We start from the raw sequence: 17,199 nt of genomic DNA, 5'->3' as shown, positions 1-17,199 counted from the left end.
TAACAGGTGGCATTCCATGTAATAACAGTAACAATATCAGAAAAAGAACTTCATACTTAGTAGTCACCTGTAGGCATTCCACCCACAGTCGGAACATGCTGTCCATGGAATCCAAACCCAACAGCTCCATCGACATTCGCTCGGCCAAGCTCCGACAAGTTACGAGCATCAAGACAGAGCAAATAACTCTTGCCACGCATCCCATCGAGAACCACGCTAAGAAGTACACCATCATCCTCACTAGTGCCCTCGGGGTTAGCCACGAAAATGGGCTCACCGGGCGATTGGCCATGACATGCCCAGAGCTGGACTTGCTGGGTATCACAATCCAGCTTCATGATACCGTCCGTCAGAGTTGCTTCTCCACGGAAGGTCACAGCGTAGGCATATCGGTGTTTCTGAGTGACTCTTTTCGGATTCATAGTTGGCAGCTCAGGCGACAACGATTTGCAAAGGGACCACTCGATTACTGCTTTCTTAGGATCGGTGCATGGCGTGGAAGGCACGGCAGGTAGGCGGAACCGGGTAAAGGATGTTCGGAAAGAATCATCTCTCTTCTTTTGGAAGGTCTTGGCTGTATCCAACGAAGAGATCAAGTTCTCGTAATAGACGTATTCCAAGAATTTAGAGTTGTCGGTTCTGACAATATCTGCAACGATATCCATCTCCGCCGGATTCTCCTTTGAGGGCTCGAGCCATGCGTTAACCGTGTGGAAGCAAAAAAATGCAGGGCTTTCGTATATTGCGATCAACCCCTTGCCGTGCTTACGGTCAATGACATACCAGACTGCCGGCTGACTTGGGTCTGTTGGCAATATTGAATCCATGAACGAGGAGTCCAACAGCTGTGGATTGATATGTGCGTTCCACACACACAGCACAACATGGTCCTCGGTGATGAGAAGGGAGTGGAGATAAGCTGGTGTTGCGGGGAAGGTCGCTAGGATTGTCGTCTTCCCCGTTGAAGCCGAGACCCCGAAAACACGGTATGTACAGGTTGATCCTAGGGTGAGATTATAGTTGAACATGTCTCCGGTAATAGGATCAGATCGGGCATGAGATGCAGAGCGTTGTCCCGAAAGTTCAGGGTGCAGAATAATCTGCGAGGCCATGCCGATGGGCTCCAGGGTTTCTGGATCGAGCTTCTTGAAGGCATTGTAGTCGGTCTTCGCATAGAGAGTCCGGATTCCCTGGGAATCACCCCAGCGAGAAGCCAACTCATCGGGCCTGGGATCGAGGCCCGGGACGTTAATTGAAAGAGTGACACTTATGTTGCTACTCGACGGAGTCGGCTGCGGGAGATATTCAGTCTGGACTTTTCCCAGGACGCTCTTGCAAGGATCGCGTTTCTGTCCGAAACTGATCTCGTCCAGAGATCCCGTCTTTCTTGCATGTTCGATAAGGTCGTCGGTAGAAAAGCGAGAGTTGTAGAAAACCCGGGGTGAAGCATGGGAGTTCTCTGGTGCGAAGATCTGGAAACGGTGGGTTTGACCAAATCCGTCGAACCAGTGAGAGAGTCGTAGTGTTTCTCCATTATCAACTTCAAGCTGACTTTTGCCTGGACCTGTTCGATACAGGATTCCAGCAGCGTAAGCAGGAATCTGTCCTACCACAGAGAGCTCGACGGGGTCACGCTGTTCGTATTCAGGATCGAACTATGCAGGGATTAGTATGTATAGTTCGAGGTGTCTATGATTTTACTTACACCCTTGTCGTTGGGCCAGTTGTTATAATGATCTCCGCTCATACCATTCTCTCTGGCTGTTGAGTCTCGGCCAATAGACGACATGTTTTTGATGTGATTGAACTGTGTTGACATGGGCGTTTGTTCAGGTTGATGTTGTTGCCTGACGTTTCAGGTCAGTACCTTTTGTTCTTTTCCTCTTTGCCTCTTTTCGTCTTCACAATCTGATTTACTTGACTGCCTAGGTAGCAAATTGACCATCTTGGTAATTCACCCTTTATATATTCTTTGAACACTTTACTGTGAAAGAAAACAGCCCATTTACTGCGCCTGGTCTTTGTCTTCGTCATTGGCGGGGGAATCGCGACGGGCTGAATTTCACAACCGACTTCTCCCTTTTCGCCAATCGCCAACGTCGAATTACCGAGTCTCGCTCATCATCATCATTCTGAGGCGCCAAGTCTATAACTGATTTCTGATCACGGATGAACATATACCAACACATTTAATTTCAGTTCCACCCGGATCTTGGCGGGATACACCCACTTCAAGGCTGTTTATGCCGTCTTCTGACACGCAGATCATCTATATGAAATCCACACCATCTGAGGCAGCCACATTTTCGGTGCCTTGTATTAAGCCGACGCCAACCCCCCATGAAGCGACAAGTACAGAAACCTGAGACCCGAACAGGCCCAAGGATGTGGAAATGTAAAGAATGTTCCTCTAGTTTTCAGCGATTAGACCATATGAAACGCCATGCCCTTACTCGTATGTTTCGGACGAAACTCGAACGAATATAGTAATGACTTCCTACAGATCACACGGTAAAGAGTCACCTCTGTTTGTTTTGCGGCTCTTCATTCAGCCGAGGGTGTGTTACCTTCCATGACTCCCGAGGATATATGTTACTCTGTGTTATGTATGCTGACAAGAACACAGAGATGTGCTACGGAGACATTGGAAATCGTGCAAGGCCCGCGTAGAAGGCGGATATGAAATCCCCGAGCCGGAGCGCGGCGGGAAACACAAACGTGCCTGTGATAGCTGTGCAAGTCTCAGGAAAGCCTGTAATGGGGAAATGCCGTGTGCGGAATGCACCCAAAGAGCAAAGCAGTGCGCTTACCAACGACTCCTCGACGACGAGCTTCCCTTGCCATCTACATCACAGGCCTTACCAGAGACCCGGGACGTCGAAAGAGCAAGTTCGAGTAATGATGCCCCTAAGGTCTCTGAGTCAAGTTGGGACCTTGGCCCTGCGACACTTTATCCACCTCATATGAAAATCATTGCTGGACGTCAGAAATTTGCTCTTGGTTGATTAGAAAGGCCAATAATCAGCTGAGTCCAGTCCCATGTGGGATCAATATGTTGATCAGGTATCTGATTACCTCGTGATTGCGAGCTAAATGACATGTACACTGTCTGACGATATGTTTTTGGCGGTATGAACACCTGGGTGCGGTACACAGACGTCATTGACGGACAGCCCTGGAGGTCAGCTTAGGTGCTTCTGGCACAGACGACGGTGTCGTGAACTTTCTGCTTGAGAACTGCGCCATTGGAATTTGAAGGGTTTGAGTCACTCCATGCTCTCATTCCTTTCGTGTGCTATCAGAGGTGGGCAAAATGTCCCATACACTTATATGAGCTGAGTCTATATGGTAATTGGAGTTGGGTGCGAGGTGAAACCATTTGACTGAAGGGATTCGCCTGCGATCGAACGGTGTCCCGGGGTGGAGATTTATTTCATTCATTGTTATATTGAACTCTTTTAAAGTACCTTTTTCATGATCATGACACAAGAGTGGAGATTTAGCCATGTATATCATTGCATCACTGCTGGATATGGTACCTGGGCATTTCTATGCAACCAGGTTCCCTTTCACTCCCGGAGATGTGTTTCTCACCGTGGCAAGAAAATAGAATCAGCGCTGTCGTAAACATTTTCAATAAAGTTCTCATAGCTCAACCAAGCCGTGTCATCTGAGCCACTCTGCAGTGATGGGTCACTAAGATCCATCGCATCCCACACATTGGGCCAGGACACCGGCGCAAAGGAAGCCGGCACTTCCGTGACCTGCGAATCTAGCGGTTCATCAACGGCGTCTCTCAAGTCGAGCGAAATGTCTGCGAGATCCTGTTGATGCTCAGGTTGTTTCGAGTAAGACTCGGAAGACGTGCCATCGAAAGGGTACTGAGACACTGCTTGGCGAGAAGGGTCAATAGCGAGGAGTTCATTCCTCCGCGTTTTCGCCTGCGACATCAGCCTCTCCAAAGGCTTCCAGAGCATCCCCTGTTCATAGTCTGCGATTACGAGCCGCAAGCGCTGGTAAACGTCGTCAACGACGGTCCAGTACTTTGACATCACCACCGGATCTTTGCAGACGCAGAGTTCGGCAAGGGCCACAGCCAACGCGTGCCAATGAACCCACATCGAGCCGTACCACCGCCAAGACCTGGCACCTGGGTAATTGTATACCTCCTGCGACCACTGCAGGCCATCAGCTGCGATCTTAAGGAGGGCATTCCCTTGAATTTTCGGGGGTATGAAGTTATAGCTTCGCTGCAGCGGTCGGAGACACGCTAGCTGCAGCCAGCTGCCCATAACACCCGCTGTCTTCTGCGCATACCACTGCAAGTCTGAAAGGTCGGGCCTGCAGCCCCTCAGAAGGTCTGATGTCTTTTGTTGGAAATCGTGGACGACTTGCTGCCGCAAACTCATTATAGTCACGGCTGGCTCGGTCATGTCTGAAAATGCAAGGGTACGGGTCACGGACACTGCCGCTGCGACAACCAAAGTGTGCGTCATGTCGGTAAATGTGCCTTCCGTGTGTTCGGGGATCGGCCCTGGCATGTTGAACCATAAGTCCTCATCATTGATATTCGACGGCTGGTTGTAATCGAGCCATGTGGATTGCATCATCGGCTCGGATGCCCTGTCTAGAGAGGCTGCTACATCGAGAACGCCGATTCCTAGCCATGCTCGCCTGCGCATCTCGTGCTCAAAAGGGCGTACCGTGAATGGCGGCTGGGGTATGTGAAGAGATAATGCCTGGCCTACTCGGAGTGCCATGCTCAACATGGTCCAGACCCTTCGGCTTTGGTCTTGAGATCGCGCGGCGAGCTAGAACCGTTAGATTTAAATCCCAGTTTTAAGATGAAGGGGCGCGAAAGACGAGAAACATGTAGTCGTACTCACCAGAGAGATAATATAAGCTTGCAGAACAGTGAGATCGTTCGTCGTGACAAAGTCCGCCTTTGCAAGCACAGATTCTGTTTCTTGCTGGAATTCCGCGACTATTACCTTTTTGCTTGTGTTGAACATTGACTGGCATTCCATTTCGTCAAGAGTACACACAGCGCAAAGATAAATAGCCGAAGCAAGGGTGGCTGGCGCCTGGTGATCCTGCTCATAGTCAAGATAAGGCTTGCCATCTTTAATAAATGCTTGTAGCGACGGTCGATGTAAAATTTTGAAGAGCGGATCGACATTACGGAAGAAAATGTCACATAACCTGTGCCGGATTTGGGGTTGAAGATATAATCGTCTGCTGGCCTGGGGTGAGCTCGACAAGCCTTCAGGGCTTTCAGAGCTCACAAGCGATGTGCCAAAACCAGATGCCGAGTCTTTGACACCATGGTCTTCGTTTTCTATACGACCTTGCAAGACACTGCGCAATTCTTGGGTCTAGGGATCGTGACATGAGCCAAATCATCCCAGCCGCAAGCCATAAGTTTAACAAACTCACCTGCTGCATGATATCCTCCCAAAACGGACTCCCCACATATACAGTTGAAGGGCGAGGAAGATGTGGCGGCGCCGCACCGGGCAAGTAGTCACTCTGACCCTGCGGATTATCCGGACTGGCCTTGCTGGCCTCTGCCGCTGACTGATGCGGTGTGTATGGATGTGACGGCGCAGGGCCAGTCGAGACAATCTGCAATTCATCTCGCTCATTGGCGACTCTCTTCAGGAGTTTCTCGAGTCTCGCTACTCGCTCCGATAGTTCCTTGTCCGAGCCTACCATCCGCTCGGGCTTTCGCGTGCGCCCGCGCGGCAGACGTGCGCGTTCCACAGGAACACACACAAGGCCTAGTCTCTCGCAGCTTGTACAAGGACTTAACTTGTCGCATTTCACTTTGCGCTGGCGACATGCTTCACAGGTGAGGCGGACCCGTGGTGCCGAGGACCGTGAGTGGGTTGTCCCGGCTTGGCCCACCAGATCGGCCATTATTTTGCTTGACCCAATGGTCTAGCTGAAAACGAGACAGATGGACTTGAGATGGACTGTATAGTTTGTACAATGTACATCCATGCCGAAGATCCAAGCCTTGGCCTTTGCAGAGGTTTTGCACATCCCCAGCTACCGATCCACATTAAATGTTACTGGCCAATCAGAGGCCGAATCAGCAGGTTGTGTCTCTGCGGATGATCTACGCAAGTCGATTGCATATAAAAAGAAACAAAGTGACGTTGAGGTTGATTCCAAGGTACGAACTCGGCTACATTAGGATTAGGCACGTATGTACAACATACGGAGTCCGGATAGGGAGAACAATGATAGCCCACTAGCCCGCACTTTCCCTTTTCGGATAAATTCCGTCTTCCTTCGTATTCATATCTTGCTCCTTTCCCCCCCTTCGGCAACATTTCTTTACTTTAAAAATCTGCAGATCTCCATGTCTCTTCCAAGGTTATCATCATAGATTCTACCGAGCTCCCGAGTCTCGATAACTACATATGTAGACAGAATGTGGCAAACTGCCAAGGCAGTCTAGAGCCATTGGAGATGTCGAAATATCTGACCCCACTGATTATTAACTTCACTGGCAGAAGTCCCTAAGGCCATCTTGAATCTGCAGGAAATGCACAATACATCCGTATATGGCGTTGCCACCGATAGCTTCGAATTTGTTCAAAACCGATCAAGTAGCTAGGTATAAGAACTCACAAAATATACTAGAATACCACTACGGCGTACTAAAGCATCTAGCTAATTACTCGACAATATGGAGTCGAATAAAATTGCATCCGTTCATAAAATTGTTCTAGATCCGCGGAGTTGTTAACAGCGCATCCGATGAACCATAACATAAAGATCTTCACTCGAAAAGAATGGTGAATGGTTCGCCCGGAGCTAAGTGCCACTTAGTGGCAATAATGGGTCGAGTGGGCACGGCATCAGGGGCCAAGAGCCGTGCGTCACGGCTGAAGGCCAAGGCGAGAACTATGCTCCGTACTCGGTACGGAGTATAGATCTACAATATATAGACTGTGTGGCATACCCGTGGATAGGACCTTAAGAGAAACTATAACGCTCCGATGTATTCTTCGATGTACCATACTTTCCCCTTATTCGTATATTGGAAATTTCTGGTTGATATGTCGGACTTCGAAAATCGAAAAAGACATCAAAAAAGAGACCAAAAGAGACATCAAAAAGGGGATAGAAGGATAATTGACTGGAGTAATAATAGGACGTAGACATACTCGTATAATTCGGTGACGGTGAATTACGCAAAATGGTTTAGCGTGCCTTTTCGGGTTTAGCCCTTCACTGCGCGTTACTATCGCCGTGCGTGTTTCTATGAAGTCCCCTTCATCGCCGCTTCAACTTTTAGTTGTTTTTTGCCCTTCTAATCTTCCTGTCTCTCCGTTTCTATCTGGTGGGGTGGTGTTTGATTGTCCCACGGTAAGGATCGCCTTCTGTTATCATCCCGATTCGGCCCTGTTTGTTCCTATCGTCGAATCGATCCTCCCATGTACGTCCAGATCGTCACATTTAGCCAGTCCTTATGCATTCTTGGCAACTGATTTGACATCCGGTTTGTGCTCATTAGGGAGTCTCAATCAGGATTAAATTCAGCTGAAAAGCAAAATTGGTTTGAGCCAACAATTGTACAATATGACTTCAAAAGATCCAGTAGAACCCCCCTCAATTTCTAGGCAGGAACCACAACAGCCAGAAATAAATGAAGCCTTTGACTTGCATAACACTTTTGACGGAGAGCAGCAAAATAAACTTAATATGATGCTCACTAACTGCAACATTGCTGACCTTTCATAACTCCCATTTCTCCGGACGAGAACGCCAGTCCCTCTCGTCGGGTCGCTTAGCCAGCCTGTACGCGACATAACGGGTGTCTGACCATTGAAGTTTATCAAGGATTGGCCATCCTCTTCGAAACCCCGAAATGCGACTGAACTCATTAGTAAATAGTCCCAATTCATGTAGAATCCTTGACGTACACATTGCCAGTGGCCTGATCATATATGATCTTCGAGATTCTCGGCAGCTGTGGTTTTACACCGCAACGCAGCATCTCTCTGTTGATTGTATTAGCGTTTTGTCTGTCTGCTATCTTGGGTTTGCGTAAACTGACTCAAAGGCAACACGAAACTTGGCACGGACATCCTCTCGTACAAGGGGATCCAAGCTCCAGAAATATTCCTCTGTAAGAGGCTCCCCAGGCACCTTTTCCCATACGAGGTATTTGATATAACCACCAGGAACGAGATCATGTTCCCCTTGCGTTTTTTCGCAGTAACCAAGGAAACGTGGGACAGAGCTACAGCCTTGACTCATCAATAGCCTAAAGGCCTCTAGCTCCCCACACACCTCAGGAGGTTGGATTTGTTGGGCTAGTGTAGCCAGATCAGCGTCCTCCGTCCCAGAGATAGGAATCTGATAATATATTCGCATGAACGCTATCTGCGTCGGGTCCTCCTCTAGGTGGCACAGAAATTTGCCAACTGTCATAGGAGACCCAACGCCCATGTCGACATCTTCCTGTGCGAGATGAACAGCCCTCTCCGAGAGCTTTTCCGTGATGATCCACGAGCGGCCGATCCCTGGGGGAGGCGAACCAGAGAAGAAAAGGTTAGGGGCTGTAGCGGATGAGGCCGGAGAGGACGAGGCCGCCTGAGGGGAGACTCCAGGGGGTGGGGGCCGCAGAGGGAGAGATGGCAGACATGGAGGGAGAGCAGAAGACGGCTGTTGCAGGGGGTCGAAGTCATAAAACGTAGTGACCTTAGTCCCTACCAGGCGGCGGAGGTATCGGGCTTCGAAGTCACTCGGTCTGGAAGCAAGTATCATGATGATTCTTGCGAGCAGGTACCTCGAGCAACGAATAACTATACCAATTTCACGCGAGCGGAGGGCCAAGCTTTAGAAAGTAGTATGATTTACAGGGGCTAGTCCCGATTAGGTATAGAACCGCTTTTCAACACACAACCCCACAAACTGGCTTAGGGAGATACTGTCACAGCAAGCTATAGTTAACGTAATGCACGGGTAAGTCGTTAACACGGGCGAACCGTTAACTCCAAAACACCATAATAAACGCGATTTTTACAACGTGATATTTCAACACTAAAGGCTTATTATGAGGTCTTAGGATATCCTCGTACTTAATATATCACACTAAGTATGTTTATCAGGTCGAGAAGTATTTTTGAGGTATACAATAATGTAGATATTCATGTCACTCGATCGGAGCTAAATAATCATGTCCTCTACATCTCAGTTAAACCAAACTATTTCTTACGCTAAGAAACACTATCCTACCAAAACCAACTTTCGTTGTTGATATACAGTGACCTGAAAAATCGCATTTACAATGGTGTTTTGGAGTTAACGGTTCGCCCGTGTTAACGACTCACCAGTAGGTATCCATGGATGTTAGTAGGGTAGCTCTTATATTAATAATAACTAGGTACGTGAGCATAAGCTCGTTCTTGGGTAGCTTCGTATAGCGCACCTATTCTCAAGGTCGCGTCCTATACTTAGTACACTGAAGCCAGTTACAACAGGCTTTGAACTAGTTTTAGGTCTAGTACGAGTCTGTATAAGGCCTTCCAAGGGTTGCGTATACGGTGCTGATAGAGAAAATTGGCTGTACTCGCACATAAGTTTGTAAGATTACCTAGGGTGGGGACCTCGGAAGGGTGAGCCGCGTACTTGTGTATGTCCACGTATTAATGGAAGCCACGCTAAGCCTAATTTGGATATCGCCGTGGTGTCCGAAGCACTAGGTGAAAGGACCATGATTCTCCCTCCAAAAGCCACGCACAATCCTGGTCTTTTCACGGTCACCCCTTTTCACTCCGTACAACAGGGTGCATAAAATGTACTCCGTATAGACGAGCGCAATCAGGGATGGTTTTGCATAACTCAACGACGACATCGATGATCTGAAACTAACTTCATCTGATTGTCAATGCGTTTCTCCTGTCATCAACTTGGAATTCTCCGGTCCCGTGCACGCGGCCTTTCCCGGAAGGGTTGGGATTAGATCGGCATTCAGCCTTCGCATTGTTCGATTTCCCCTGCAGAGAAAGCCATTGCTGGGATTCTTGAATTATGATCAGGGCAGTAAATATTCAAATGTTGAATAATCGAGAGATATCCCCGAACTCCCCGAAATTTCCTGAGCCCAGGAGGATTGTGCAGTTGTGCAGGCACAAAAACGGGCTGCAGAGGTGGGTGCAGATCGCAGGAACAATAGGATTATTGCATTTCCCCCACCCACGTTCCCTTGAAGCCAAGAGACACCTCCTCCGTAAGTCTCTTGGAGGTTAATGAGGGTTAATTTGGCACTATTGCTTTTTACACGGTAGAGGCAGCCACGGCAGTATTTAACCATGGATTAATTAAGCATGAAAGTATAAGCGAGGGGAAAGTGGATATGTATTCCGTACTCCGTAGATAATGCAAAATATTGGGAGTAGATTATTGTCAGGCTAGTGACCAGGATGTGCTTGGCTTACCTTCACAAATGCAAAACGACGTTCTGTTGGGTAAAAACGACCTAGGGTTTGGTCATGTGAGATTGAAGTCAAAAGAAAAACCTTGGAAGTAATTATTCCCACGTTTTAGGGTGTTTCGCGAATCCACCTGTTCCCTGTTGGGGAGTGCGCTATTGCGAACTTTAGCCGGGCGGAGCTTCCTAATATGTATTGGCCGTCGCTCTGACCACATGTGTACCATGGTTCAGGGAACTAGATTGACGAATCAGAGTTGTCTAGATGAAAACAAAGTTCATGTCATGCGGAGACCATGTGTTTGTTCTTTGGGTCAACGTTGACATTCTTGGGTAACTGACACATATAGCCCTGGAGGTGTATGCACTTGACAGCAATATTGCAATGTACTATGTACCATGTACTTCAGACCTGACAATCTCTTATGATACTAGACAATGCAGAACCACTGTTCATCACCAATTCCCGAGTTTATGTTTGTACCGTCACCACACGAATGGGGCCCGCTAATGTCTAGTGGCGTTGACAGCCAAGCTACGGAGGGCAACAAAATCCAAATATCCCATCAAAATTAAATAGTCTATTATTGCCCCATCTCTAGCCCGGTGGCTGAATGGTGATCTTCAAATCGGGTGGAGAGGATCTCGCATTCCTCTTACCTTTCCCTTTTCTTTTTTTTTTTGCCCGCAATACTTCAGACTCCTATCCCTCCTTTGTACATATGTATTGAGAAGAGGGCCATTCCCTGATCCCGGGAGACTTCATCTCGACCATTGACAGAGTGGCATTCATATCTACTATAAGTCAACAGAGGAACTTTGCGATCTCTCTTTCAGCGCATTGAATACCCTTCCGTTCACAATCACAATCCGTGCCCGAAACTTGCCCTACACTCATTTATATATGCCTTTATGACACGATGACTACTCTATCAACATCCCGGGGTCACCAGGCCCTCGCCACAAGCGCTGTGTTTACAACTATAGCCACATTCATTGCTGCCGTCCGTTTATATACACGAGCATTCCTCGTAAAGCAGATGGGAGCGGACGACCATGTCGTCATAGTCTCTCTAGCTTTCTCATGGATTTTCTTCGGCTTGTTGGCAGGCGAAGTCTTCCACGGCATGGGCGAGCACTATGCCCTTATCCCCGCCGAAACCTACAAGGTCCAGATGATCGTACGCTCCATCCCAGAAGAACATCTCTCCAACACAGTACAATTCCATTGACATGCTCCTCTTACAGTGCTTCTGGGCTTCAGTCCCCATATATCAAACAAGCCTCATCAGCACAAAGATGTCAATCCTTCTCCAATACAAACGAGTCTTCTCCACACCACGCATGCGTCAAGCATGCTGGCTCCTCATCGGCTTTCTAGCCGCCTACGGAACCTGGACCATCATCAGCGCCTGGGCGAACTGTGTTCCCCTCGCCAAGTTCTGGGATCCAACTGTCCCGGGCTTCTGTCTGGATAAGAAAGCCCTGTGGTTTTCCAACTCCGCCATCCACATTCTTACCGATATCCTCATTCTCATATACCCAATGCCAGTCCTGAAATCGCTACAATTGCCCAGGAAGCAAAAGTTCGCTCTCATGGCTGTTTTCGCCCTAGGTGGATTGTAAGTCCAGCTCCATACGACGAGAACCATCTACAATGCTAACAATCATTCCAGCGTCTTGATCACAAGTGTACTCCGCCTCAAATCCCTCCTCGTCATCTCCAACTCGGACGACCCAACCTGTTAGTTCTAACAATCCCTCTCACACAAGCCAAATCTAACAATCTACAGATGACAACGTCGGCGCAGCAACCTGGTCCGCCGTCGAGTGCAACGTAGCAATTATCTGCGCCTGTCTCCCCGGCACACGCGCCTTCCTCTCCAAACTCCTGCCGCACATCTTCTCCACCCGAAGCAACGGCTATCGCAGCAGGACGACGCGGCCTTCGCGAACCGGCCGCAACGTCCTTACAGGAAACGGAAACACGGAAGTCCTGGCCTCCGTTGTCGGGGGACGTGATCACAGCTCGGCCTATGACCATGATCTCGAAAATCTGTCCCCGTCTGGCTCTTTCAAAGGTCACTCTAATGAGCCTGGGAAGGAGACCTTCGCCGGTATCAAGGTCACGACTAATGTTACGCAAGAGAGTACATCGCATTCGAACATTGCTCTTAACGATGATACGGGTAGTACAAAAGAATTGGTGAAGCATAGCTTCTGATCTATAATGACTTGGGTTGGTCTAACGGGTTCATTTCTTTATACATATTTATTTTTTCTTTCTTTTTGGCTGGTGGTCTTCTCTCTTGTCTTATATACCTATGGGTGTTTATGTCGTGCTCTTGTGCTTATGTTCTTTCTGTCCGTTTACGCGATGATATACCCTATTACAACAGGTAACAAAGGCTGTGTCTTCGGCGCAGTAACTACGCCATTACCATCGAATTTCCAAGGAGTGCATAGCCAAACCCTCGCGGTAGGAGAACTGGCTAGTGATTCATTAGAGCCGCGGATTATGGTCGAAATCATTGTGATGAATATCTCAGGGCGGGATTGTAGCGATGAAGTCATCTAGAAACGACATGGCTGGAATTACACATAGAATATGAGGACCTATGGGATTGACGCCGAAAATGACCGCTTTTGAGGCCAGAAACGGCTGCCTTTCCACCCGTAACTTTAGACGTCCAGCCGCCCCTTGACCGCACCCGCCTAGTAGCATTAGTTATCCTCCGGTCCTAATGTTAACGCTAGACTTAAACGGTTTTTCCCCTCGTTTCCACTAGCGACCAAAACGACGCCGAAAATAGCTCCCTTTCAGCTGAATTCAAGTCCCCTCCCTTTTCGCCCGGTCTATTTAAGCGCCTATAATATGCTTCGCCTTCCCTCCCCTCCGGTGTCCTCACACCTCTTATTCTCTTATCCTCGTTGCCTACACCTCGAGACGACCTCGACTTTATCGTTTCCTATAATATAAATTTCCTACCCTAGACTTTGTTCTATTCTTCTCTATAGCACCTACGCCTATATATCCGGCTTAAACCGATGCTACCAATAGCAAAGAGTAAATTTCAAATCAAAAACAAAGACATTCAAGCAAGAGTGATTGGCTTGAAATCACAAAACTCTTCCTTCCATTCCAAGGCTCCTACGCTTTCTAGCTTATCACCAAACTTCTCTAGTAGGGTTCTCGCGTCCCACATAAGATAGCCACTGTTGGAATATTTCCCAACATGCCTATACTCGGCGCTCTTTACGTCCGTCCAGAAGTGCGGCCATAGCATCAACTGAGCTTCTTGGCCATGTATGAGCTCTGTCCCAATAGCCCATATCTTTAATGGATGGCCGGTTTGACAACGCTTCATACCATACCGCATACCGCCAATCCCTGCAGCCGGTTCACGAATACCAATCAAATCCGAAATCTGAGTCTTCTAGGTATCGGTCACCGGTGTCAAAAAGTATATCCAGAACAATTCCACGTAAGAGCATGTTAACGTATTAAACCAGCTAGGGCCCACATAGTCGGAGCTCCTCTACGAAAATGTCTCACGAGAGGACGTAGCTCTGATTCCTCTAGCCTCGAGGTTCTCCCGATAGAGCTGGGCGGAAGGCGAGGCTATAAATGCCCTCATATCCGAGGCTCTCTCCCATGCTTAGTGGTAGTTAGCGGTACGACCTTTGATTCCCGGTTGATATATAACTTACCTGTAACTAGAAGAATTGTATCCGGGCGCTCCTGCACTCTTGCATACCCGGAACCCTCGTGCCCTAGGGCCCGAAGCAGTGGCTGGAAATGTCCAGCCCATTCGGTATCCAGCTCTAGTCCCTTAGAAACTTGAAACTCGGTCCAGATTAGGATTGCTTGGTCGTTGAGGTCGTCAACCTGTGATCGATCTATAGTACAATCTCCTAAGGGCGCCATGACTGAAGAGGGTTGATTTTGATCTGAACAGGATTTTGGAGAGAACGACTGCGGGCACTGGGGTTTTACTAAGGGCACTAGCGCTAGCGTTGTTTCGCCTTTGGCCACTATTCAACGCGGTCCGTTTCGTTTCAATACTGGTAATGCTATGGTAAATAAAACACGTGACATTTCTCCGTGGCGTTGTGAGAAACCATATTAGTCACCATAATCGTGCCAAGCCCACCACCAGATCCTGGATTTTCACCAGCGAAGACGGGTCTTTTAAAGTCGGAGAGCACTGAGGGGAAGTTACGTGACGGCGTATTAGGGCGCTAAACCTAGAAAAGCAAAGCTAACCGGATATAGTAATTCACAGGTCCCAATATTACAACAATCATTTCATTAAACTAGGTCGTCCCTAACCTCCAGGCTACCTACAAATCCTTCCAACATGAGCTCTAGGGTATTATGAATACATTGTAAATACAAATGTACAAATATCGAAGCGAACAAAACGAGCTGATCATTCAGTATGCATGAGACCCGCCCATTGTACATTCGGAAGCCGCCCACATTTCGGAGACCAAGGGCTAGTGACAAGGAAGATGCAAAAAAGACGAAGTAGAAAATAATTCTAGGCAAGAATCTCAAAAAGATGGACATTGCTATTGTGCAATGTGCGTGAGATTACGCAGATGTCACCATGCAAATCCTAAAATCTTAATATAGTTGTGAATCTCGGATCTGTTGCAAAGATACGCTCTACTCCCAAACGTTGGAGAAGAGGTCGTCAGATCCACCAAATCCACCAGCGGGCTTGTTATTCGTGCTTGTAGAGGTTGTATTGGTGACTGGGGCAGCGCTGGCCCAGCCGCCAAAGTCCTCGTCCGCTGCCACAGTAGGCGCAGGCTTAGAAGCAGCACTGGGCGCACCCCAGCCGTGGCCCACGTCATTCGGGGTCAATGTTTCCGGGACCTTCATCATGGATGCAGGCGAGGGCGCGGCTGGAGCAGCCGACGGGACAGGATCAGGTGTGCTCCAGGCGTTCCCGCCCCATGGATCAAGGCTGGCTGACATCATGCTGGCTGCTGCTGCGTTCGCTGCGCTGGTGGCGGGCGCTTTAGGAGGGGCAGGAGGCTGCATCGGGGGAGCAGAAATATTAAATGCAGATTTCATTTCCTGCTGAGGAGAGGTTGCTGTGGACTTTGGTGGCGAGACCGTTGATGAATTTGCGGGAGGCGATGAAAATCCAAACAGGTCGTTCGACAGGGACGAGGATGGAGGGTTAGGCTTAGCAGTTGGGGAACTAAATCCACCGAATCCGAAATCTTGCCCACTAGAGACGGAAGTTGTTCGGGACTGGGGCTTCGGAGCTGACACGGTCGGGGAGGTTAAGCTATCAAATAAGTCGCCGCTCGCAGACCCTGAGGGTGATGTGACCTTCGGAGCAGCAGGGCTCGACTTGCCGGCGCCGAAAGATGAGAGATTAGAGAATGCCGATGGCTTCTCAGCCGGTTTGGCGGGTGGAGGAGAAGTAGTAGTTGGGAAGCTCAGTCCACTGAAGGCGTCCGTCAGGCCGCCCATGTGAGACGAAGCGGAGGGAGCAGGAGGCGAGGCCATGTCGCCGAAGGAGTTGCCTCGCTGGTGCTGCACGGGTGGTGTAGGCTGCGGCTTCGAGTACAATGACAGGATTGACTGTTTGAGGTCTGGCCGCGACATTCCGGCTGGTGCTGCTGGTGTGGATGCTGTGCTAGAAGGGCGACTGGCAGTGGAGGGCTGCGTGCTACCGAAGAAGTCGAGACCTAGCAATGAATCATTGGGCTTGTGAGTCTTGGCTGGTGCGGGCTGGGCTTGTCTAGGTGGCGCACGCGGAGTAGGGTCGGTTGTGCTAGGGCGGTTCGGAGGAGAGATATCGTCGCCGAACAAATCAATTGAGGCTTGTTGACGGTGTACCGGGGGTTGACTAGCAGTGGCGACTCTTTGCGAGGCTGAACGTTCGATCTTTGCTTTCTCCTGGACAACCGCAAGAGGCTAGCAAGTCAGCGACCGCTGCTAACTGGATGGTCTATCATGCGCACTCACCACATCGTCATCGCCGTCATCCAGGGTCGAGGGGTCCGGCATCCCACCGTCCATTACCCATCGCTTGCTCTCATACTTGGTCCGGATGAAGTTCTCAATTTTCCTGTCCACTCTAATGTCAGAAGCTACCACCAACAAGCGCCAATCGAATGCACTTACGCATCGGACGGAATATGGCCGGGGGCCAATTTCGCTTCCCAGTATCTGCATCCTATTAGCCCATGCCCAATGTGGTCGGTCAATTGGTTGCGACGAACTTATTGGCTCTTCCATTTCCCCACCTCACCACACTCTGAAGTTGCTCATCGGTCCAAGCATCGAGATCCACGGACTTGACTCGGCTGATATGCGTTCCCATGCCCCGGTGAATGCCCGAGCACCGAATGCAAACAAAGACACCCAGGTTCCAAGACGCCCATCGCGGATCTATTCAAAAGTCAATTCAGTATATTAGTGCCAAGAAATAGCCTTGGAGATGAAGCCAGCGTGGGCGCAACTCAAGGAGGGTATCGGGGACCACTCACGCTTGTTCCGTTTACAGTCGGCACATATCTTGTTGGGCTCGAGTTTCAGCAGAGCCTTGATAGTCTGCGAGTTTTGGGCAGCTTGGCCTGGAGTAGGACGTCGAGACATAATAGCAACAACTCAAGGATCGATGTGTGAAAGGGTTAGGGAAACAATGAGAGCAACCCAATTATTCTTAGGTGGCGGTCGGCAGGATTGCGGCCTAAGGCTGCACTTGTGTATACGGATGGGG

General features: G+C 49.1%; 6 protein-coding genes across 6 annotated transcripts; 1 reads left to right on the top strand and 5 right to left on the bottom strand.

The window, feature by feature from the left end:
* Positions 1 to 56: 56 nt before the first annotated feature.
* N7525_001617 (carotenoid oxygenase family protein) lies at positions 57 to 1,819 on the bottom strand (the record flags this gene model as incomplete). Its single annotated transcript, XM_002557734.2, has 2 exons — positions 57 to 1,655; positions 1,706 to 1,819. 2 exons carry the CDS (start codon positions 1,817 to 1,819, stop codon positions 57 to 59), a joined length of 1,713 nt encoding a protein of 570 aa, XP_002557780.2.
* A 1,771-nt stretch (positions 1,820 to 3,590) lies between these two features.
* On the bottom strand, positions 3,591 to 5,919 carry N7525_001616 (putative C6 transcription factor; the record flags this gene model as incomplete). Its single annotated transcript, XM_061211979.1, has 3 exons — positions 3,591 to 4,811; positions 4,887 to 5,375; positions 5,437 to 5,919. 3 exons carry the CDS (start codon positions 5,917 to 5,919, stop codon positions 3,591 to 3,593), a joined length of 2,193 nt encoding a protein of 730 aa, XP_061071205.1.
* A 2,127-nt stretch (positions 5,920 to 8,046) lies between these two features.
* On the bottom strand, positions 8,047 to 8,784 carry N7525_001615 (uncharacterized protein; the record flags this gene model as incomplete). The annotated part of the gene is made up of 1 exon (XM_061211978.1): positions 8,047 to 8,784. One exon carries the CDS (start codon positions 8,782 to 8,784, stop codon positions 8,047 to 8,049), a length of 738 nt encoding a protein of 245 aa, XP_061071204.1.
* Positions 8,785 to 11,370: 2,586 nt separating this feature from the next.
* On the top strand, positions 11,371 to 12,674 carry N7525_001614 (putative integral membrane protein; the record flags this gene model as incomplete). Its single annotated transcript, XM_002557738.1, has 4 exons — positions 11,371 to 11,631; positions 11,699 to 12,072; positions 12,127 to 12,194; positions 12,244 to 12,674. The coding sequence occupies 4 exons, from the start codon at positions 11,371 to 11,373 to the stop codon at positions 12,672 to 12,674; spliced, it is 1,134 nt and encodes a 377-aa protein (XP_002557784.1).
* A 1,315-nt stretch (positions 12,675 to 13,989) lies between these two features.
* N7525_001613 (Dimeric alpha-beta barrel) lies at positions 13,990 to 14,378 on the bottom strand (the record flags this gene model as incomplete). The annotated part of the gene is made up of 2 exons (XM_061211977.1): positions 13,990 to 14,108; positions 14,162 to 14,378. 2 exons carry the CDS (start codon positions 14,376 to 14,378, stop codon positions 13,990 to 13,992), a joined length of 336 nt encoding a protein of 111 aa, XP_061071203.1.
* A 744-nt stretch (positions 14,379 to 15,122) lies between these two features.
* On the bottom strand, positions 15,123 to 17,075 carry N7525_001612 (uncharacterized protein; the record flags this gene model as incomplete). The annotated part of the gene is made up of 5 exons (XM_002557739.1): positions 15,123 to 16,391; positions 16,443 to 16,545; positions 16,602 to 16,646; positions 16,700 to 16,868; positions 16,967 to 17,075. 5 exons carry the CDS (start codon positions 17,073 to 17,075, stop codon positions 15,123 to 15,125), a joined length of 1,695 nt encoding a protein of 564 aa, XP_002557785.1.
* Positions 17,076 to 17,199: the final 124 nt, after the last annotated feature.

Source organism: Penicillium rubens, assembly GCF_028828025.1.
Source record: "Penicillium rubens strain IBT 27055 chromosome Unknown utg000001l_segment0_segment0, whole genome shotgun sequence".
In the NCBI taxonomy this organism is placed as follows: domain Eukaryota; kingdom Fungi; phylum Ascomycota; class Eurotiomycetes; order Eurotiales; family Aspergillaceae; genus Penicillium; species Penicillium rubens.
Note: the sequence above shows the minus strand (reverse complement) of the source record. Positions and strands in the feature narration are given on the sequence as shown.